Below are 24,221 nucleotides of genomic sequence, written 5' to 3'. Positions count from 1 at the left end.
GCCCCGCACATCTCCTCTATAGTTTTCTCCTCTCACCTTAAATCTATGTCCCCTAGTAATGGACTCTTCCACCCTGGGAGAAAGCTTCTGACTATCTACTCTGTCCATGCCATTCATAATTTTGTAAACTTCTATCAAGTCGCCCCTCAATCTCCGTCGCTCTAGTGCGAACAATCCGAGTTTCTCCAACCTCTCCTCATAGCTAATAACCTCCAGACCAGGCAGCGTCCTGGTAAACCTCCTCTGCACCCTCTCCAATGCCTCCATATCCTTCTGGTAATGTGGTGACCAGAATTGCACGCAATATTCCAAGTGTGGCCTAACCAAGGTTCTGTACAGCTGCAGCATGACTTCCCAGCTTTTATATTCAATACCCCTGCCAATGAAGGCAAGCATGCCATATGCCTTCCTGACTACCTTATCCACCTGCGTTGCCACTTTCAGTGACCTGTGAACCTGTACACCCAGATCCCTCTGCCCGTCGATGCACTTAAGGGTTCTGCCATTTATTGTATAATTCCTGCCTGTATTAGACCTTCCAAAATGCATTACCTCGCATTTGTCCGGATTAAACTCCATCTGCCATTTCTCCGCCCAAGTCTCCAACCGATCTATATCCCGTTGTATCCTTTGACAATCCTCCACTGTCTGCAACTCCTCCAACCTTAGTGTCGTCTGCAAACTTACTAATTAGCCCAGTTACATTTTCCTCCAAATCATTTATGTATACTACAAACAGCAAAGGTCCCAGCACTGATCCCTGCGGAACTCCACTAGTCACTGCTACCCTCTGTCTTCTATGACCAAGCCAATTCTGTATCCATCTTGCCAGCTCACCTCTGATCCCGTGTGACTTTACCTTCTGTACCAGTCTGCCATGAGGGACCTTGTCAAAGGCCTTACTAAAATCCATGTATATAACATTCACTGCCCTTTCATCGTCGATCATCTTTGTCACTTCCTCGAAAAACTCGATCAAGTTAGTGAGACACGACCTCCCCTTCACAAAACCATGCTGCCTCTCACTAATACGCCCATTTGCTTCCAAATGGTAGTAAATCCTGTCACGAAGAATCTTCTCCAATAATTTCCCTACCACTGGCGTAAGGCTCACCGGCCTGTAATTTCCTGGATTATCCCTGCTAGCCTTCTTAAACAATGGAACAACATTGGCCATTCTCCAGTCCTCTGGGATCTCACCCGTAGCCAGTGAGGATACAAAGATTTATGTCAAGGCCTCAGCAATCTCCTCCCTTGCCTCCCTCAGTACTCTGGGATAGATCCCATCTGGCCCTAGGGACTTATCCACCTTAATATTCTTCAAGACGCCTAACACCTTTTTTGATCTCAACATGATCCAAGCTATCTACACACTCTTCCCTAGACAAATCGACTGCTAAGTCCTTCTCCTTAGTGAATACTGATGAGAAATATTCATTTAGTATCTCTCCCATTTCTTCTGGCTCCACACACAGATTCCCACCTCTGTCCGAGTGGGCCTACCTTTTCCATGGCTACCCTCTTGCTTTTTACATATGTATAAAAGGCTTTGGGATTTTCCTTAATCCAGGTTGCCAGTGACTTTTCATGACCCCTTTTAACCCTCCTGACTCCTTGCTTAAGTTTCTTCCTAATTTCTTTATATTCATCTGTTCCCAGCCTTCTAGCCCTTACGAATGCTTCCCTTTTCTTTTTGACTAATCTCACAATATCCTTCGTTATCCAAGGTTCCTGAAACTTGCCCTGCTTATCCTTCATCCTAGCAGGAACATGCCGGTCCCGAATTCTTATCAACTGACGTTTGAAAGCCCTCCCACATGTCAGTTGTTGATTTGCCCTCAAACATCCGCCTCCAGTCTAGATTCCTCAGTTCCTGCCTAATATTGTTATAATTAGCCTTCCCCCAATTAAGCACCTTAACCCGAGGACTCCTGTTATCCTTATCCACCAGTACCATGAAACTTACTGAATTATGGTCACTTTTCCCGAAATGCTCCCCTACTGAAACTTCGACCTCCTGGCCGAGTTCATTCCCTAATACCAGGTCCAGTATTGCCCCTTCCCTAGTTGGACTATCTACATATTGTCTCAGGAAGCCCTCCTGGATGCACCTTACAAATTCTGCACCATCCAAACCCCTAGCACTAAGTGATTCCCGGTCAATATAGGGAAAGTTAAAATCACCCACAACAACCCTATTGCTTTTACATCTTTCCAAAATCTGCCTACATAACTGTTTCTCAATCTCCCGTCGGCAATTGGGAGGCCTATAGTAAACCCCCAACATTGTGACTGCACCCTTCCTATTCCGGAGCTCTACCCATATTGCCTCGCTGCATGAGCCCACCGAGGTGTCCTCCTGTCGTACAGCTGTAATATTCCCCTTAACCAGCAGTGCAACTCCCCCACCTCTTCTACATCCCTCTCTGTCCTGCCTGAAACATCTAAATCCTGGAACGTTTATCTGCCAATCCTGTCCATCCTTCAACCAAGCCTCTGTAATAGCAATAACATCATAGTCCCAAGTACTAATCCAAGCTCTAAGCTCATCTGCCTTGCCTGTTATACTTCTCGCATTGAAACAAATGCATTTCAGACCCCCCAGTCCCACTTTGTTCAGTAATTTCTCCCTGCCTGCCCTTCCTCTTAGTCCTACTGGCCATATTCACTGGTTCCCAGTCATTTATTTCACCTGCTGACCTATTGCTCTGGTTCCCACCCCCCTGCCATACTAGTTTAAACCCTCCCGAGTGACACTAGCAAACCTCGCCGCCAGGATATTGGTGCCCCTCCAGTTTAGATGCAACCCATCCTTCTTGTACAGGTCCCACCTGCCCCGGAAGAGATCCCACTGATCCAGATATCGGAAACCCTCCTACACCATCTGCTCAGCCACGTGTTCATCTGCACTATCTTCCTATTTCTAGCCTCACTGGCACGTGGCACAGGGAGTAATCCTGAGATTACAACCCTAGAGGTCCTGTTTTTTAACATACTGCCTAACTCCTTGAACTCCCTCTGCAGGACCTCGTCAATCTTCCTGCCTATGTCGTTAGTACCAATGTGTACCACGACCTCTGGCTGTTCTCCCTCCCCCTTCAGAATGTCCCGTACCCGATCAGAGACATCCTGGACCCTGGCACCAGGGAGGCAACATACCATCCTGGTGTCTCTTTCATGACCACAGAAGCGCCTATCTGAGCCCCTGACTATAGAGTCCCCTATGACAATTGCTTTTCTGTGCTTTGACCCCCCCCCCTGCTGAACAACAGAGACAGCCGTGGTGCCACTGCTCTGGCTACTGCTGTTGTTTTCCCCTGATAGGCCATCCCCCCCAACAGTATCCAAAATGGTATACCTGTTAGAGAGGGGGACAGTCCACAGGGGATTTCTGCACTGACTGCCTGCCCCTTCTAGCGGTCACCCATCTATCTGTCTGTACCTTGGGTGTGACCACGTCTCCAAAACTCCTGTCAATGATGCTTTCCGCCACCTAAATGCTTCTAAGTGCATCCAACTGCTGCTCCAACCAATCCATGTGGTCTGTGAGAACCTTCATCTTCCTATTAAAATCTTTAATACATTCAAATATTTGCTAAAATGTCAATTCTTATTGGTTATGATTAATGAACATTGAAAGTAGTGTGCTGTTCTGTTACCATTTGCAAGTAAATCTGCTGATTGCAGTTGTGTACATTAGCCTTTCCGGAGCAGTGTGGTCAGTACTCAGCATTGATAATTCAGGGTCCTCCCAGCTGACCTTTAAGGAACACTTAAAACAATGGATGGTCACAGTGCAGATTCAAAGCTGCTTCAAATGTACTAGTTCCAGAGCGCTGTCTGTCAGTGGTCCCCAAGGAACCTGCCAAGATGAGTATGAATTCAGACCCAAGTGCATTGCCATCATGTGACACAATCCATTATTATTTCTAAACATCTTTCTCTTAGGTCATTCACTTTTAAAAGTAGTTTGTTGTTATTTATCCGAATGGGCAAGAGTTGCAAATTTCTGGTCTTCGTTAGAAATTCTCTTGGGTTCAGTGTTACTGGTGTTTCCTATGGCTACACGTGGCACTCTTGTCTCTGAGTCAGAAGGTTCAAGTCCCACTCCAAAAACTTAAGCTTGCCATGTTGTCTGACATTTCAGTCTAGCACTGGTGTACTGCAGTTAGAATCTTTCAGATGAAATATTAAACCAAAGCCCTGTCTGCCCTCACAGGTGAAAGTAAAAGATCTTCTGGGACTATTTTGAAGAGCAGCAGGAGAGTTCTCCCTGGTGACATGGCCAATTTTTATTCCTCAACCAACACTAATAAGTTGTCTGATCATTGTGATAATTGACCATCATGCTTACTGCAGTGACTTCAAAAGTCCTTAATTGATTGTAAAGTGCTTTGGGACATGCTCAGATTGTGAAGTACCTATAGAAATGCAAGATGTGCTTTCTGCAAGCATCCCCTATGATCAGCAGTTTACCTTTACTACCCAATGTATGGTCATGTGACAATGTTGTTACAGTCTCTGAATCTTAGCAGCTTAGTGGGTGAAAAAGAGAAGCCACATTTTATCTTGCCAGTTTTTTTAAAACTGAAGACTTTACTGTGCGAGTCTGAAATCCTCCGATTTCTCTATTCCTCCTTTATATTTTGTAGCCTATATTTTCCATTCCTGTCCTTTACCAAGTGGATTCTTGGCACGACAGCAAAGCTGACACAAGCTTTGCATCTATGGGAAAGTCAACAATTGTACCAATGCGATCAGTGAAGCTCTTCAGTTTTTCTGCAACCATTCTTTGCTGGCAGAAGAGAATGTTGTTTCTAATTGAGCAGCAGTTTCTGTGGCAACAGTGATAGCCCCCAGTTCGGTGTTCTGACAAATGTCATAAAAACTCACTTAACTCCTCATCAAGGAACCATCTGGGGTTTTAGCACCCAGTTTTATGTCTAGGCTATGGCTAACTGGTTCACCATCGTCTTACATCAACCAATCTGGATTGAATTTAATTTCTCTAATCAATCCTTGATTAGGATATCCACAAACTGAGTGAAGAAATGAAACTTTTTTTTAAACCAAATCATTATATAGTTTATGATTTGCTGATCTTTTTAATGATTGCAAAACCATAACGTCAACATAAAGTGCATCCATAATTAGTAGCTACGAGTACCCAGCAGTTTGAAAAATTAATGCAGTTACTCGACAAATGCAGTTCCTTAACAAAACACGTAGTAATGGCCTATGTAGGCAAGTCAATAGTGTCACCATAAGTCAGCACTAATGGAATTACTATTATTATTGACATCAGTGTCCGAGGCAACTGCAAGTTGATGAGATGCTGGAAGAGGAACTCCATAGACAGCTGACAAGTTAACAGCCTTGGAGAGTGAATCTACTGAATAAATTAAATTCTAGATGATGGTCAGCAATGTTCCAAAGCTTATATGATATATCTTTACAAGAAGCATTGTTGAGTCAATTTCCTTCTTTCTCTGGGACATCAGTAGCTCATGAAGCAATGTCAACAAGCCCCTTCAGCTGCAGTTTCCTGTTCTACATGGAACTTAAGCTCTGCCTGAACTGCCTCCCTCAACTCCCACAGGGCCATGTCAGTTATTTCTATGTTGTGCTTTCTAGAGTGCTCACCCTTGCTCTGCTAGTAACACAGCCTGCCACTATCAGTACCTTCTTTAGTCCTTACCACTAACACCCCCTTTGTCTTGTGTTCATGACATCATTGTCAATCTATCCTTAGCTCCCACCTATCCCTGACCTTCTATCTTGCTTCACCTCCTCTTAAACAATATAAAATCCATTACATTTCTACTTCGCTTTAGCTCTGAAGAGTCATACAGATTCGAAAGGTTAACTCGGTTTCTCTCTGCACTGATGCTGCCAGACCTACTGAGTTTTTCCAGCATTTTATGTTTTTATTCTATATTAAAGTATCTCAGCTGGCTTAAAGCCCACCTTTCCTTATCTGACAATTTTGCACTTGTCTGCTGTCTCAAGTACAACCTAATTTTTATTAACTTTATCCTCTGTCCCGGATATACTTTTGTACTTGTAAAGTTAAACTTATTACAACTGCTAGGTAAAAGTCACTACAAAAGATGAAAAAAATAATCTTGCAACTCCAAAGAGAAGGTAAGAAAATCAAAAGAAGACAATGAAATAAATGAAAACAGAACATGCTAGAACTACTCAGCAGGTCAAGTAGTATCTGTGGAGAGAGAAACAGAGTTAACATTTCAGGTTGATGACCTTTCATCAGAATTGGGAAAACTTAGAAATTAAATAGGATTTAAGCAAGTGAAAGGGGGAAGGGTAGAAAAAGAAAAGGCAAGGTTTGTGATGGGCGAAGACAGGAGAGATTAAATGACAAAAGAGTTGGTAGTGCAGGGCCAAAGGGAATAGTAATGGGACAAATAAAGAAACAAAAGATATTTCTTGAGGAGGCGTGAATGGCAGAATGAACAGCTATCACTAGAAAGCAAAAATAAAAAAACGAGTAAAACCAAAACCTGAAAAAAAGACAATGGGTTAAGAGATTACAGGCTGAAATTGTTGAACTCAATGAAAGCGTCCTTCAACTGCTATAATCTACTGTAGACTATAGTAGCTAACTTCTTTTAAGAGCTGGAACAGGTGAGTTACCAATAGCCAGGACCATCTGCTAGGAGCCTGGCATTCCAACCAGCGTCATCCTCACATGCCCACCAGTGGTTCATACTCACACATGCTGTCACCCAACAATCTTTCCTCTGTGTCACTTTTGCTGAGCTGGTGTTTGAAAGCTATAGAATGAATGGTGTGTATACAATATGAAGCGCTGACATCATCAGATCCTGAGGGGTCTGCTTTATGCTGTTATGCCATACATCGGAGGACGTCAAGAGGAGAATAGTCTCCTAGTGAGTTCACATCGCTTTCAGTAGGAATGGCAAGAGCTTGATGATATAGCCCACTAACAATTAACACAACATACAAGAAAAGCAGAATACAATGATAAACCCTCAGCTAGCACAAGCTCACCTACTTCTCCAGCTCTGACACCATCTATGTCCTCCTTCCACATGAACTAGATAGCTTTCCCCCTCATAAGCAGTGAGGGTATCTTGTGACCTGTTATTACCCCTTGCAACCATTATAGGCAGTCTTAAAAAAAAAGTTGCACTTATACAGTAAGTTCAGGTGTCAGGGAGTAGCCTATAATGAGTTTGATTCGGTACTACAATGCTGCCAGGTTTGGAGGTGGAGTGGGACATTGTACTAATTCACGGGCAGTGATTTACTTTAACAGCAAGAAGGGGAACTCACAGTGCAACACAATATGGAAGTTAGAGATAGGCTTAATGCTTCAGGTACCTGAGTTGATGTGAACAGTTCCATTTCAAAAAGGAAAAGTATATTGGAGTTCTGTGCTACTTTAAATTAACCTTAGCTGCAGGATAGTCAAAATAATTCATCTTCAAAGAACACATGTGCTGAGTCAACCTTCTGCCTGTGGCCACCTATGGTTTTATGAGGACCTTATAGAAAAGGAAATTCATTTTCATTCACATTATTCTCTTCCATAGAAACAGCAATTCAAAAGCGACTTGCTTTGATTACTTAGTTCAGGCACCATTCTTGTATCAAGTGACATGGAAAATGCCTTTGTGCTGACTACCCATCAGTATTGGGGCGCCACCCCCATCATCTGGAATTTCCTCCCATCCAACACTTGAGAGCCAACACAAATGATGGTTTGACTAGAACATCCTAGGAGGGGAAATCTCTTGAAATCTCCAACCCATGCTCAAACTTTTCTCTTACCTGGTAATACAGGAGTGCTTCAATGCCCAGGATCTGGAGATCTTCCTGTGCCAAGAGTAGAGTTTAAATCATCGCTGTACAAAAATCTTGGCCTTCAAAATGAGGTGATTGCACTGGGCCCTGAGCTCAGTGTAGTATGTGGTTTGTAAATGAAGTTGCGCAATTAGAAAAGGCAGGTGTCAGTGTCCGTATCTAAGAGCTCTGGCGCTCTGTTGAAACCACAGGCTTGTATGGATCAGTGGCTTTAAAGTTAGAAGTATAGGAGGTCTTAAACAATTTTCAAACCACCAGAAATGTGAAAATGTTAATTTATAATAAAATAAACCTCACCTCAGGGGACCACAGTTATAAACCCTCTAACCCAAAAAGCACAAATGAAGAGACAGTGGTCAATCTTTCGCTGCTCAAGGATTAAGCATCCCAAATTAAAGTTATAACATAGGAAAATATGTGGGATGATGGAGAGGAAGCAAAAGGCATGGGGTCCAACTATAGAGGCCACACATTTTCTTTTGGAACACTAGTCTTAGTGCTTCACCTACCTATCTCATGTCCAATTGTATGACAGTCATCCTATTTATATGTGGTTGTTGAAAGGATAAGAATAGTATAGTTGCGATTAGGGTTAAGAATTAAAATTTGAGTTAAAGGAATTAAAAGTAGATTTAAAAACTGAACATACCAGGATAATTTTATGCAAAGTCTTGCACAATCGTGGCACAGTAAAAGATAAAACCTACTTTCCAAAAGAGGAGGAATGTTGAAGTATTGGTCTCTACCCATCGCACAGAAGTAGGATCCCTTGATTGCTTAGTGAGTAACTGCATTTGTTTCACAGATCAGGAAGGTCCTAGGTTTGATTTATGGGCAAGGCTAACCCAGTTAGCTTTTAACAAGAATAGTGGAGGCATTCCAACCATCCAGTGTCCCTCTAGCTGGGGTAGTAGCAAAAAAAAGAACAGCATTCCTGTCCCTGATCACCTATCCAGCAAACCTTATTGAAGATTCATGCTTGTCGACATTAGGTGAGAACAAGTTCAGGCTTGGCTGCAATAATTTATGATGCCACATCGCTACTAAAACATACCATCTAGAATCACAAAGTAATGAAAAGCTAATGGTACCCAAAGAACCGTATTCTCACATTGGACGTCTTCAGAAAGGTAGAAAAACTGTGGACAGGAGGAGGCTTGAACCAAAGAGAGGGAGTGAAGAAAAGTTAGCTGTTTGGTTGTAGTCAGGTCCATGTTTGAAGGACAGAGAATGAAAGCAACAGTTTCACTTCCTTTCAAAGGAACAGTGAGGTGAAAGCTTAAATGTTTATTAATATTAATATAACCTGATATTTGTCTACATTTAAACAAGAGCATCTTTCAAAACTGCTTAATCAGTGCCAAACAGGAATATGAAACATGCTTAACAAGGTGCCTTTTAAGGCAAATGGTATTCTATTTATACCAATAATGGTCTTGTGCTCAAATTTAAACTCAATTGAGTATAGTGTGAATAAAGGGTCAATTTTAAAGTAGAAGCCTGTGTGTGTGCTACTTGACTTTGATTCAAGTATCTAAACAAGACATTTGTATTAGCAGAATATTTGTAAAAGACAATTCAATTTGGAGGGCAAAACAGCATCTCGGTAAGTGAAAGCTACAATCCATGAATATATTAAAAAGTGCACAACATTCTACTAAATCAATCTAGTAGCTTTTCTAGACAATTGCTTGAGCCATGTTAAAATGTCAATGGAAAACTTGCAAACACTAATCTAAACATTTGGGTAAGAAAAGTCTTCAGGTTTTGCAGTGTTTATCGTTGTTGTGCAATTTTATTCCATTTTAAAATACAGTTAACAGATATATGAAAACCTTCCTGGAACGTCACTTATTCTGTTCCACAATAAACTCCAAAGCTTCAACAGTTATGTGGAATTTCCTATACACATGGCTATGAAGCTTGGTTTTAAAGATTCAATGCTGTATTTTGTATTTACTTTTAAGAAATGTAGTAGTTTTTGTAAACCATAAAGATTTAAATTTTAAAAATGACCAAGTATAATGACTACTTAAAAAAAAGTGCTTTGATTAGCTGTTTTATGTCAACACTCGAAAACCTTCACATGACTTTATTTAATTTAATTACTTTCCACCCAGTGAGTGCTTTTTAAAAAAAAGCATAAACTACAGCCGTCAATGTTACTGATCCAAATCCTTACTTTAATGTTAGAGTCTAGAGCATAAACATTGATAGAGACTTGGAAATCATGGTGTAAAAACATTGCAATTGCAAATACCAATCTTCTTGACAATATTTTCATTTCAATAATCAGATGACAGGGGAAAACGTTTTTTCGTGAAAGCATCTGAAATCATTTGGGCTTTCAACACAGAAAAATGTCAGAATCAAGAATATCAGAATGCGGCAATATGAAGGAAGTGGAGCAGACAAAAATTGATATTAACCCAAGCTATTCTCCTTCAGAATCTTTACACACCAAGTCTAAATTTAATGCCAGAAACAGTATGTGGCATCAGTTGGGGCAATTTGGAATAGTTAAAAATGTACAATCTTTCCATATCACAGTAATTACTAACCGTTAGAAATCAGTGGTGGGACTGAAATATATATATATATATAAAAAAAATCCACATATCTGCTCAGTGCTTTAACCTATTTGGTTTTCATAATTTGAGATCCTGAATTGCAACATCATGACCAACTTAAGTGTTAAAAAACTAAACTAAATAAACTATGTGCAGATATGTACAACTTTGTACAGCAATAATTTTAAAAGAAAGCAAATAACAATTGTTAAGCAAGTGGTATCTCAGTAGCTACAGCACCAGAGCACTGGGCTCAATTAGGTTGAATCCCAGGCTTGACTAGAATTTGCATTTGGCTTCCCAATCATCAATGTTTCCAGTTTCCAGGGGAGAAAAGGAAAACTGAACACTTTCCCTGCATAGCTTGAGAGTGCCTCTCAGTTGAAGGGTAAAGGAGCAGCAGTGGCAGAATCCACCTGCTGACCTGTTTGATTTCAAAGGTTAAAGCAGACACTGCTAGGTCTGGAAAAATAGAGCAAGAGAAAAATATACAGGAGGAAAATAAGCCAAAACAAAAATAAATATGGCCGCAGCACAGGTGCCAGAGTTCTACTCCGAAAACCAACTGAGCCTCAGGATCCAGACCCCGTTTTAGAAAAAAGCTAAATGGATTGAATATGGGTATTCTTTGCAGCTTTTGCTTTTCATTATTGTTCACCTGACACAGTGGGAGCAGATATATATCCCAAAGTCTCTGTTGAGTTGGCCACTTTGAGATTTCCAAATGCACAAATATCCATCTTTCAAGATTCTCTTCCTGTTGAGGATGCACCTTATTTCTGCTTTATACTTCTCTGGAGCCCTACTACATTTGGGAGTGGGGTAAGGATGGGGAGAAACTAAGCAGATGACCCATTCTGTACCTATAAAACAATGTACTGCTCAAGCGATCCATTTTAACAAAAGTACATAGAAGAGAATTGCAATTAACAGTGCTCCTTTACATTTAGTTCAACTGCCTCCATGAGTACTAACAATATATTTGTTGATAGGAGTTTAAAAAAATCAGAGATGGAACTTGGCTAGCATAATCAATCTAGTCTATAAGATTGTTATAGCTCTAGAATTCGGCATACAAACTCTCAGGCTTCTTTGACATGGACATTTGCACTTAAAAGGAAACAAAAAGGAAAAACAAAGAGGCCAGGTAAACTGGCCATTTCCCCCCCCATATTTCATTCTGAGGACATGGGACTTGACTAGGGATCAAGGCCTACTCAGTAGTCAATACAGCAGAATTTATAAGCAATCCTCTATTACTTTGTGCTGTCTTTATTTCTCCAGATAGTTCATGAACTATGCATTGGTCCTTTACATCCACAAGAACTCCTCAGGAGTGTCACTTCTCCAAACAGATTAATAGTTATCCTCTATTGTACCAGTTCTTTCAGGAGGTAGACATGGCTGGAGGGGCTCAGAGGAGCTAAAGCCTGCAATGCTAGAGGTAGACTTCTTTCAACAGGTCTTTCCATGTTCGGTCCTGCACGCTTGGTAGTGAATTCTCTCCAGCATTCACAGTAACATTCGTTTTTGAGCATATGACCCTTGAGATCAACAGTCTATAGTCAGGTCAATAACATCCATGTCACTCTTGCTGTTTGCAGGATTACTGAACTGATTGTTGCCAGTGTCTGTAAAATGCGAAATTGAAATGTGTCAGCTAGATACAAAAATGTCTATAAAAGAAATTTATATAGTACCTTTCTCACCACAAGACATCCCAAAGCACTTTACAGACAATTAGTTACTTTTTGAAGCGTAGTAATGTAGGAAACGCAGCAGCCAATTTGCATACAGCAAGGTCCCACAAACAGCAGTGTGATAAATAAGATAATCATTTCATTTGGTGATGTTGTTTGAGGGATAAATATTGGCCAGGACACTGGGGTGAACTCCCCTGCTTTTCTTTGAGATAGTGCCATGGGATCTTTTAAGATCACAGACGGGGCCTTGGTTTAACATCTCAACTGGAATATGGCACCTCAAGCTCTCTTAAATACCGCACTGAAATGTCAGCCTAGATTCAGTGCTGAAGCCTCCGGACTGGGAGTTTAATCCACAACCTTCTGACACAAGTGAGAGTGCTACCATTGAACCACAGCTGACACCTGTACAAAGTGAAAGGAGAAGTGTAGTATTCAATGATGTCAAAGTCAAAAATATTGTAGACGCTGAAAATCTGAAATATAAACAGAAAATGCTGTGAATACTCAGGTAAGGGAACATTGGTAGGTGCAGAAACAAAGTCAATAGGTAGAAGCTTGTGCTTTTGCTGGTGGTGAGCTTTGAGTCGGGAAGGGCAGCTACTTAGGTGGGCTGGTGGTATACCGGAATCCCTCCACCAGAATTAAGTTCTGGAGGGAAGACCCATGATCGATATTCCCGCCCCATCAATTGAGGCCCCTAAGTGGCCAATTAATGATCATTTAACGGCTTCATCCTACCCGCGCTGGTATTAACCGATGTGGCATGCACGGCAGCCAAAACTGCGCAGCCAGCCTGTCACTTCCAGCAGCGGCTCCCCCTCCCGCCTGCTGAGAGTCAGCCCCCTGCATTCCTCTCCCCACCACATTACTTACCTGAGGCCTGGGTCCCTCTGCAATCCTGGGGCTCTGGTGCCCATCCTTCTGGCGGCAGCCACGGCCTCCCCAGTAGCGCTGCTGAGCAGAGAGATGCCGGCCTCTGATTGGCTGGCAGCACTCAGTAGGCGAGGCTTCCGTCCCCAGGGCCTCATTTCCAGGGGGAGTCCCATCGGTTTCACCATTGCCTGATTGGCATGTGGTTTGGTAGGCCTTCCCGAAAAAAAAGAGGCAGCACGGATCTCTCGCCGACTCTCCAGCCTTCAGGTGAGACTCTCAGCGCCTCAAGATTTTGCCCAACATTTCAGGTCGGTAACAGTTCATCAGAACTGGTCTAATTCCAGTATGTTAGAGCAGCAATTTAGCCAAATTTCCCCCCCCCCCTTAAGTAGTCAATATAGCTGTAGGGAAATTTATAAAAGGGGAGAATCCTCCCTCTACAACCATGGCAGGCCTTCTGGTTTCTACTTATTAGCAATAAGAACATAAGAAATAGGAACAGGAGTAGGCCATTTGGACCCCCTCAAGCCTGCTGCTCATTCAGTAAGATCATGGCTGATTTTCAGCCTCTGCTACACTTTCTTGCCTGATCCCCAAATGCCTTTATTCATTTAGTATCCAAAAATCTGTTGATCTCTCAAGAGTTGTGCATCCACAGGTCTCTGGGGTAAAGAATTCCAAAGATTCATAATCCTTTGAGTGAACAAGTTGCTCCTCATCTCAGTCCTAATTGACTGATCCCTTATTTAGAGACTGTGACCCCTAATTCCAGATTCCCCAGCCAGGGGAAATATCCTCCCAGCAGCTAACCTGTCAAGCCCCTTAAGAATTTTATTGATTTCAATGGAATCACTTCTTGTTCTTCTAAATTTTAAGGAATATAGACCTAGTCTAGTCACTCTCTCCTCATAGGAAAACCCCCTCCTCCCCAGGAATTACTCCAGTGAATCTCTGTTGCACTCCTCTAAGGTAAGTATATCCTTCCTTCGGTATGGAGACCAAAATTGTATACAATACTTCACGTGTGGTGTCACCAATGCACTATATAAGCTGCAGTAAGACTTTTAAAAAAAACTCTTGTACTTCAATCCCTTTGTAATAAAAGTTAAGGTACCATTTACTTTCCTAATTGCTGCTGTACCTGCATGTTAACTTTGTGATTTGAGTACAAGGACACACACATTCCTCTGAATACCAACATTTCCACTCTTGCACCATTTAAATATATATTCTGCTTTTTCATTAAATCAAGTGGATAACTTCATATTTCTCCACATTATATTCCTTCTGGCATGTTCTTGCCCACTCATTTAACCTGTCTAAATCCTTTTGCAGCTTCTTTCTATCCTCTTCGCAGTTTACTTTCACCTAGCTTTGCATCATCAGCGAACTTGGGTAGATTACACTCAAACCCCACATCTATGTCATTGATATAGATTGTAAATGGCTAAGGCCCAAGCACTGATCCTTGATGCAGAGAAGGCTAAATCTCTTGATTACAGGACGGTCAGCCTAACTGTGGCAGGAAGTATTTGAGACAATAATTCAGGAGAAAATTAACAGTCATTTGGATAAGCATGGGCTATTAAAGAATAGCCAGCATGGATTTAAGGGCAAATTAGTATTTGACTAATACTAAAGCAAAATACTGTGGATGCTGGAAATCTGAAATAAAAACAGAAAATTCTGAAAATACTTGGCAGGTCAGGCAGCATCTGTGGAGAGAAACAATGTGTTAATGTTTCAGGCTGATGTCCTATCAGAACTAAGGAACAGAAAAGAGTTATGGCAAATTACGCCTTTTCAGACTGGAGGGAGGTACACAGTGGAGTTCCCGAGGTTCAGTGTTTGGGCCACTGCTGTGCTTGATAATAATTCATGGATTTGAGGGCAGAGGGCACAATTTCAAAATTTGCAAATTACACAAAACTTGGAAGTAGTAAACAGTGAGGAAGACAGTAATGGACTTCAAGAGGACATAGGCTGGTGGCATGACTAGATGCATGGCAGATGAAAATGCAGAAAAGGGTGAGGTGACAACAGTTTGGTAGGAAAAATGAGGGGAAATAATGCATGAATAATGGTACAATTTTAAAAGGGTGCAAGATAGATAGATCCAGGATACTTGTGCACAAATCTTTGTTAATAACCTATCCCGCAACTTTCAAAGAGTTAAAAAAGTATATGAGGGTCCTGGGCTTTATAAAGGGAAATGAAGTACAAAAGCCAGGAAAATATACTGAACTCATCTGAAACACTAGTTCATCCCCAGCTGGAGTATTGTGCCAATTCTGGGCACTACACTTTAGAAACAATGTGAAGACTTTGGATAGAGTACAGAAAAGAGCTACAAGAATGGTTCCAGGGATGAAAGATTACAATTATATGAGTTGATTGGAGAAGCTGGGGCTGTTCTCCTTAGAGAGAGGAGGCTATGAGGAAATTTAATAGAGATATTTAGAGGTACAGTAAATAAAGAGAAACTGTTCCCAATAGCTGAAGGGCCAATAACCAGAGAGCAGGTTTAGGGTGATTGGCAAAAGAATCAGAGGTGACATGAAAGAAAAATTTATTTACATGGTGAGTGACTAGGATTTGGAATGGACTGCCTGATAAAAGGTGGATACAGACTCAATAGTAGCCTTCAAAAGGGAATTAAGGAGAAAAGAATTTCAGGGGTACAGAGAAGTGAGACTTTACTGGATTGCACTTTGAAAGCCATTGCAAACAAGATGGGCTGAATAGCCGCCTTCTGTATTACACTGTTCTATGATTTTAAGGCCTCATTTTAATTTCAGTGTAATTCATTTTAATATTCAGTCTGCTAAGTAAATTGACAATTACAAGCCTAAACTGGTTTGTAATTTTGTCACTAACTGATCATAAAAGTCAACATTTCTTCACTTCCCCCAACCCCTGATTGCTCAGATAACTCTGCCAATGTTAGATTCATTTCAGCTCAGGTAAATGTTATACAAACAAGCAAAATCTGCCTATCCAAAAAAGGTAGGTTTTTCAACTACCCAGTCATAATCTACATTAAAAAAATATGTATCATCCACTTGAGCTTTCTTAGTGAAGAGTTTTTTTTTAAAAAAAGCAGCTCCAAGACTTGGTGCCACTATGTCTAGATGCTAAATTTGATCTTCAGCCATGTGTCAGGGATCAGGGCCAACCAGAAGCCATCACTTATAAAAGAGAGGAAATAAAAGTTCAGTGTAGCCAGGGCAAGGCGGAGGCTTGAGTGGGCTGTCAATCAGTCACCCCAGACACTTCATGAATGTATCAGAGATCTGGGGCAGATCTGCCCATCTTCTTGAAAGAAGAAATGGACATGTCTCAGGGGAACTGAAGCAAGTGATTAAACAACAGTCTAAAGTTAAAATCAGGAGGTGGGTAGGAATTTATTCCTATCTCTCTTCCCCATTAAACCAATGTAATTACAAGGCAGCTGAAGCTGCTTCCCTCTTCTCAAACACAGCCATTGGATAGGTACAAATTGATGGAATGGAACTAAAATCCTGGGATAAATAAAAACAAGAAAACATCAGAAATATAAAGTAGATCAATCAGCATCTGAAAGTGAAAAATCAGGTCCAGATCCTCTTCCACATGGAGGTTAAGATAACCTCTTTAAAAATTTGAATGAAAATAGGGGAAAGGTGTGTTCGGGGGGTAGAAGATATACCAAGAACAATGATTTAGAGAGGAGTTAATGCATTTAATGACCTGTATACAGCTTTTTAAAAAAAACACCAAGCAGGAAGGTGAAACAGGTGGGGAATATAAAGAATCATCTCAGGTGAGGAAGTGTTAAAACAAAAGGACATGAAAATAACTAAGCAAGGTGGTAGTGAAAGTGTGCAAAAAATAACTTCAAAATGAGGTAATGAAAAACAGGTAGTTGGAAGAGATAGGGAAGCAAACAAGTACAGGTATCTAATTTTTTTTGAAGTTGGATAAGTACTGTTCAGACCAAAGGGAATGTGGAATGCCCAGGAGAAAAATAACACACTGTTTCTGAAGGTTGTATTGGGCTAGGAACAGTGTGGGAAGCTAAAGATGGAAACTGTCGGAGAGAGAATGGGGAGAGGGCTAGAGAGAGAAAGAAATGGTAATTCAGCGTGATTGAGGTTACCTTGTGGACAGAAGGGCTCGGAGTAATCTTTAACATGAGAGAAAATATCTCAAGCAAAATCACAAAAAATGTTACCATTATTTTAGCCTTTTAGACGCATCAAAATTCAGCAGCAAAAACAGGTAACTATAGGCCAGTTAGCTTAACATCTGTCATTGGGAAAATATTGGAATCTATTATAAATGATGTAATAGCACAGCATTTAGAAATACATAATCTAATCAAGCAGAGTCAGCATGGCTTTATGAAGGGGAAATCATGCCTGACAAATTTATTAAAGTTCTTTGAGGAGGTAACAAGCAGGATTGATAAAGGGGAACCAGTAGATGTAATATATTTGTATTTCCTAAAGGCATTAAAAGCCCATGGTGTTGGGGGTAGTATATTAGCATGGATAGAGGGCTGGCTAACTAATAGAAGACGGAGTTGGATACAGTGGCGGGGGAGGGGGGGGGGGTCATTTTCAGGATGGCAACTTGTAACTAGTGGAATGCCATAGGGATCAGTGCTGGGACCACAATTATTTACAATATATATTAATGACTTGGACGAGGGAAATGAATGTGCTATCGCCAAGTTTGCCGATCAAACAAAAATAGATGGGAACGCAAGTGGTGAGGATGAAACAAAGAGTCTACAGAAGGATATGGACAGGTTAAGTGAGTGGGCAAAAATGTGGCAGATGGAATATAATGCGGAAAAGTGTGAGGTTATGTGCTTTGGCAGGAAGAATAGAGCAGCTGAAAATTATTTAAATAGAGAAGGACTGAAGAAAGCTGAGCACAGAGGGATTTGGGGGTCCTCGTGCATGAATCCCAATAAGCTAACATACAAGTTCAACAGGTAATAGTGAAGGCAAATGGAATGTTGGCCTTTATTTCAAAGGGAATGGAGTATAAAAATAGGGAAGTCTTGCTAAAACTATACAAGGCACTAGTTAGACCATACCTAGAATACTGTGAACAGTTTTGGTTCCCTTATCTAAGGAAAGATATACTGGCATTGGAGTCAGTGTAGAGAAGGTTCACTAGGTTGATCCCAGATATGGAGGGATTTTCTTATGAGAGGTCAAGTCGGTTGGACCTTTAACTCACTGGAGTTTAGAAGAATGAGGGGTGACGTTATTGAAACATAAGATTCTTAGGGGGCTTGATAGGGTAAATGCTGAAAGGTTGTTTCCCCTTGTGGGAGAGGCTACGACCAGAGAGCATAATCTGAGAGTAAGGGGGCGCCCACTTAAAACAGAGATGAGGAGGAATTTCTTCTCTCAGAGGGTAGTCAATCTGTGGAATTCTTTGCCCCAGAGAACTGTAGAGGCTGGGTTGTTAAGTACACTCAAGGCTGAGATAGATTTTTAATCAGTAAGGGAATCAAGGGTTATGGGGAAAAGGCAGAAAAGTGGAATTGAGGATTATCAGATCAGCCATGATCTGATCGAATGATGGAGCAGACTTGATGGGCCAAATGGCCGACTTCTGCTCCTACGTCTTATGGTCTAAAAAGGACAGCATGTGGGCGATTGGTTGGGAATGTTACGTTTTTTTGCTCTTTAAGCTGGGCTAGTGGTTTAAACTAAGAAATCTAATTATTTTATTTAATCAATTACTTAAACTGGCTCAACTAATTAGTTAATTAAAATAAAAATAGAGTGAATAAAGACCATAGCTAATTAAATGTATAAAACAACATTAAAAAGGATGGCAGTGCAGGTGGTGTGTCATAACTGCAGAATGTGGGAGTTGTTGGAAACCAGAGGTATTCTGGGTAGCAACATCTGCAGTTAGTGCCTTCAACTCAACTCAAGGAAATTCTACTCAACTCAAGGAAATTCTACTCAACTCAAGGAAATTCTACTCAACTCAAGGAAATTCTACTCAACTCAAGGAAATTCTACTCAACTCAAGGAAATTCTACTCAACTCAAGGAAATTCTACTCAACTCAAGGAAATTCTACTCAACTCAAGGAAATTCTACTCAACTCAAGGAAATTCTACTCAACTCAAGGAAATTCTACTCAACTCAAGGAAATTCTACTCAACTCAAGGAAATTCTACTCAACTCAAGGAAATTCTACTCAACTCAAGGAAATTCTACTCAAGAGTTAGTTATTGAATTGGAGTTTGAGCTGCAAAAGTTACAACACATCAAGGAGGGAGAGAATTATACAGACATCTGTAATAGAATCGTAGGATAGTTACAGCACAGGAGGCCATTTGGCCCATTGTATTTGTGCCAGCTCTCTGCAAGAGCAATTCACCTCGTCTCACTCTCACCTTCCTTCTGCCAAAGGGACTGTTTCTCCCCATCTGCTCTGTACAGACTCAATTTTGAACACCTCTACCAAATCTCCTCTTAATCTTCTCTAAGGAGAACAATCCCAACATCTACAATCTATCCACATAACTGAAGTTGCTCATTCCTAGCACTCTCTTAAATCTTTTCTGTACTCCCTCTAATGTCTTCACATCCTTCCTAAAGCGAGGTACCCAGAATTGTACACAATACTCCAGTTGAGGCCGAACCAGTGTTTTATAAGGGTTCATCATAGCTTCCTTGCTTTTGTACTCTATGCTCCTGTTTATAAATGTACTAGATCAAAACCATTTATTAAAATTATTAAATGTTATTAAATTATCTATTTTGCTGTAAATGCTTCACACCATCAAATATAGCACCTTTAACTTTATCTATTTTCACTGATGTCACCTTAATCATAATGCCATAGCATTTTTGTTAACTTCTCTGTCTCTTCCTGAATCGTCTGCTTAGTTTCATCCAAATTGCTACTCTGCTCTACAGCCTTGACATTTCTTAATGCTTTTGAATTTACCCTCCCATGAATCCATTCCCCCTGCCCATATTGAATATTTATTCTAAACCCAGGAATTAAACAAATTTTCAAGAAACATCTGACAAAGTTCCATATGAGACTTTCAGAATTAATGGAAAAATCAGCTAGTCAGGTTTAAACTGGCAGATGATAATTTCACAGCTAAGGCTTGTTGGAAGACAGACTCGTAGAGTTTAGCAGTATCTATTCTGGATGTCCTATTCATACTTTAAAAAAGGTATTAAGGGTATAAATAGCAAAACGAAGTTATGATGTCAAGTCCTGCAGCCAGTTGACTAATTTAACACAGATTGATGGAATTTAAATGAATCTAAAATTAAGTGAATGATCAACAAATGGTGGATGTGGTAATGTCGTAAATATATTTCCACACCATGTACCAATGACGGAGTGCACATTAAGTACAATCACAAAGTATTTGGGTGCAATTGTCGGCCTTCATCTGAAGTATCTAGTTAATGTAAAGCTATTGTCATGAGATCAAACAGCAGCAAAAATTTGCATTTATTCAGTGCTTTCACTGCAGTAAATTGGTTCACAAGAGTATTAACAAAATTTGACATCAAACCACATAAGGAGATATTAGGTCAGGTAACCAAAAACTTGGTCAAAGATGCAATTTTAGGTTTCTTAGAGAGGCCTATGCATTCAGAGGTTAGGGCCAATGTAGGTGAAGGTTCATCCGCTAATGGTGGAATGATTAAAAATCTGGGAGAATAATAAACTGGAGGAGATTACAGAGATAGGATAGACCAAGGCCATAGTGGAAATTAAAAATAAGGAAGAGAATTTTAAAATATAGGCGGTATCGGATCAGGAGTTAGCAAGCAGGCACTGACAGAAAATTCTTCCATGAATCCAAAGTGGTTATTCATTTTCTTTTTGACTAATTGTCCTAATATATGACAGTTTATTAGTAAATTAGAAAAGGAGAGTAAAATTAGGAAAGGATTGTAAAGGAGCAAGAAAATATGTTTCATTTTTTATGTCTTTCATTTTTGGCATCAGGATTTAAATTTTTTATTCATTCATGGGATGTAGGCATTGGTGGCTATGCCAGCATTTATTGCCCATCCTTAATTGCCCTTGAGAAGGTGGTGGTGAGCTGCCTTCTTGAACCGCTGCAGTCCCTGTGATGTAGGTACACCCAGTACTGTTAGGGAGTAAGTTCCAGGATTTTGACCCAGCGACAGTGAAGAAACAGCAATATATTTCCGTCAGGATGGTGAGTAACTTGGAGGGGAACTTCCAGGTGGTGGTGTTCCCATGCACCTGTTGCCCTTGTCCTTCTAGGTGGTAGTGGTCATGGGTTTGAAAGGTGCTGTCTAAGGAGCCTTGATGAGTTCCTGCAGTGCATTTTGTAGATGGTACATGTGTCTGTGATTGTGTGTTGGTGGTGAAGGGAGTGAATGTTTGTGGATGGTGTGCCAATCAAGCGGCTGCTTTGCCCTGGATGATGTCATGCTTCTTGAGTGTTGCTGGAGCTGCACTCATCCAGGCAAGTGGAGAGTATTCCATCCAACTCCTGACTCGTGCTTTGTAGATAGTGGACAGATTCTGGGGAGTCAAGAGGTGAGTTACACACTGCAGGATTCCTAGCCTCTGACCTGCTCTTGTAGCCACAGTATTTAAATGGCTATTCCAGTTCAGTTTCTGGTCAATGGTGACCCCCAGGATGCTGATAGTGGGGAATTTAATGAAACAATAAAAGTTCTTCTGTCAGTTAAAATGCCAAGTCAAGTTGAACTCAAGTGTACTCAACCCAGTTCAAGTTGGGTATGGGGCTACAGCACAACTTCCCCCAATTTCACTTGGACACCACAGCATGGCTGCTCTGGGAAACAGGAGTTAAGGGTGCTTTGAGATTAAGGCTAAGATACAGGTTGGAGCATGGAAAGGGATTATTCAGCATTAAGCACTCTCAGTACAGGAAGTGTTTGGTAGGGCACACTGGGTGTCAAAATGCTCCTCTTTCTAAATCTTACAAGCATTAAAATTTTCCTCGTCTTCCCCCACTGAAACAAGTAGAAAAGAGATCCCAAATGTGCTTACAGTTTGTGCTCATCTATAAATGGCTAATTATATCTCATCACTCAATCGTGCTGAAGTCAAAGAAACCAACCTTCTAATTCCACCACTGAGTATTTAGGGCCAGAGTTCTTCTGAGGCTGTTTCTCTGGTTTTATTGGTGTCCAGCTGCCATCATCCTTAAATTGAACCTCAGTGGCATCTTCACACTCCTTCAGAATATCTAAAAACAGCCTAAATAAATTAAAAACAAACTTGCATTTATTCCTCATCTGTTCATTCTTTCTTGGTTGTCACCATCAGGTTAGTTAAGCTTTGAAAAAATAACAAATTTTTGTAGACTTCTCAGTGCAGTGTAGATACAGACAAGGTACATGCAGGTTTCACCCATGTGAGAATGCTCCCACATTCAGGACTTTGATCAGAGGTAAAATGCAGACAAAGTCATCTGTTGGCATTGGAGGTCATTCTACATGATGGGCAGATCAACAGAAATCAGCATGTCAGGGATTCCTGCATGAGGTTTCCACACACACTACTGAAATCTGCAATTCTAGGCTTTCAAAAATTCTGCTTCAAACAAATAATTTTGTTTTACACTGTGTACTCCAATTGTCTCTCATCCAGTAACAGTAAACTGTAAATCCCTTACCAAATTACATACGAGTTCTACCTCTCAAAAATGGCAGTTCTATTAATTACTGAAGCCAGATGAAATGGTCATTATCATGGTGAGCAATTATAATAAAGACACATAAATCTGATATCTGGAGGTCAATGAAACATTCGCATCATAGGGCACATTATTCACTTGAGGCTTTTCTACAAAATCTAAGCCCCTGGCGTTAGTAATAACATACTGAGCTAGACTGAGAACCAGCTGGAAGGCTATCGACAGGAAATAGTTGTAGGTGGACTTGGATCTGTTGGAGACTGGCTGCCTGTTGTGTCCAGCAGGGATCAATGATGGGAACTGCTGTTCTTTATTTTTATTTATGATTTCAATCTAGCAGCTGGGGTCACGACCCACAAATTTGCAGATGACATAGATTTGTGCGAGTGTCAAGACAATGGTGGACTCCTACAAGTCTTGCAAATCTCTGTCTGAGGATTGGCAAATGATGTTTAACTTTCAAAAATTCAGTTTTATGCATGTGGGGCAGGGCGAATAATGAACATGCAAATGCCCATCAGGTAAAAGCAGTAAAGTCAGTGAGTTGAGAGAAAGCATGACAGACAGAGATCTGGATGTTCTAGCAGAGATTTATTTTTATTCATTCTTGGGATGTGGGTGTCATTGGCAAGGCTAGTATTTATTACCCATCCCTAATTGCCCTTGAAAATGTGATGATGGGCTACCTTCTTGAAACAGTTGCAATCCACAGTGCTGTAAGTAGGAAGTTCCAGGATTTTGACCCAGCAACATTGAAGGAGTGGTGATATGTTTCCAAGTCAGGATGGTGTGTCGTTTTGAGGGGAACTTGCTGATGGTGGTGTTCCCACATGCTTGCTGCCATTGTTCTTTTAGGTAATAGAAGCTGTGGAAGGAGGTGTCACTTGGCGAGCTGCTGCAGTGCACCTTGCAAACAGTACAACTGCTACCATTGTGCAGTAGCGGTACAGGAAGTGAACTGGTAATGTGACGGATGGCATACTGATCAAGCAGGCTGTGTTTTCCTGGATGGTGTTAAGCTTCTTGAATGTTGTTGGTGCTACAATCATCCAGGCAAGTGAGAGGTATTTCATCATACTCTTGACTTGTGCCTTGGGGAATTAAGGAATGACATTCTCGCCATAGAATTCTCAACCCTGACCTGTTCTTGTAGTAATAGTATTTGTATGTCTAGTCCTGTTACACTTCTGGTAAATAACGATCCCCAGGATGTCGATGGCGAGGGATTCAGCAATGATAATGCCACTTAACATCAAGAGGAAAATGGTTAAATTCTCTCTTGCTGGAGATGGCACTTGTGTGGCTCAGGCCTCTTGTTAGAATATGGAGTCCAGTTTTGGCCTCTTCATATGATGGGTGATAGAGACTTTGGAAAATGTTAAGAGAAGGGTCACAAGGTTAATTTCCAGTTTGAACCATCTTAGTTATCAGTCAAGATAGGCTAAGAATTGGGGCTTAAGGGAAGAACAGACAGAGGCAACTTGAAGGAGGCATAAAATGAAGGGACTAGATTACATTTGAGTAATTGTTTTAT

At 40.9% G+C, this 24,221-nt stretch overlaps 1 protein-coding gene and 1 long non-coding RNA gene across 3 annotated transcripts in view; one reads left to right on the top strand and one right to left on the bottom strand.

Moving 5' to 3' along the window:
- Window positions 1–24,221, top strand: part of LOC144688755 (uncharacterized) — a 35,417-nt gene that overhangs the window by 3,515 nt on the left and 7,681 nt on the right. The window lies entirely within an intron of this gene.
- The window catches only part of LOC144688747 (E3 SUMO-protein ligase PIAS4-like), a 124,578-nt gene continuing 110,367 nt past the window's right edge, over window positions 10,011–24,221 (bottom strand). The window contains exons 11-12 of one of the 2 annotated variants that reach the window (XM_078555657.1): window positions 22,109–22,248; window positions 10,011–12,049 (exon numbers count right to left, since the gene is read on the bottom strand). In XM_078555657.1, the coding sequence (XP_078411783.1) occupies window positions 11,970–12,049; window positions 22,109–22,248 (220 nt within the window). In that variant the 3' untranslated portion in view covers window positions 10,011–11,969. Of the gene's footprint in view, window positions 12,050–12,091; window positions 12,527–22,108; window positions 22,249–24,221 lie in introns of those variants that run through there. The other variant, XM_078555656.1, reaches the window with a different exon arrangement.

Source organism: Cetorhinus maximus, chromosome 13, assembly GCF_964194155.1.
Source record: "Cetorhinus maximus chromosome 13, sCetMax3.hap1.1, whole genome shotgun sequence".
NCBI lineage: Eukaryota > Metazoa > Chordata > Chondrichthyes > Lamniformes > Cetorhinidae > Cetorhinus > Cetorhinus maximus.
This window is presented reverse-complemented; position numbering and strand designations above follow the sequence as displayed.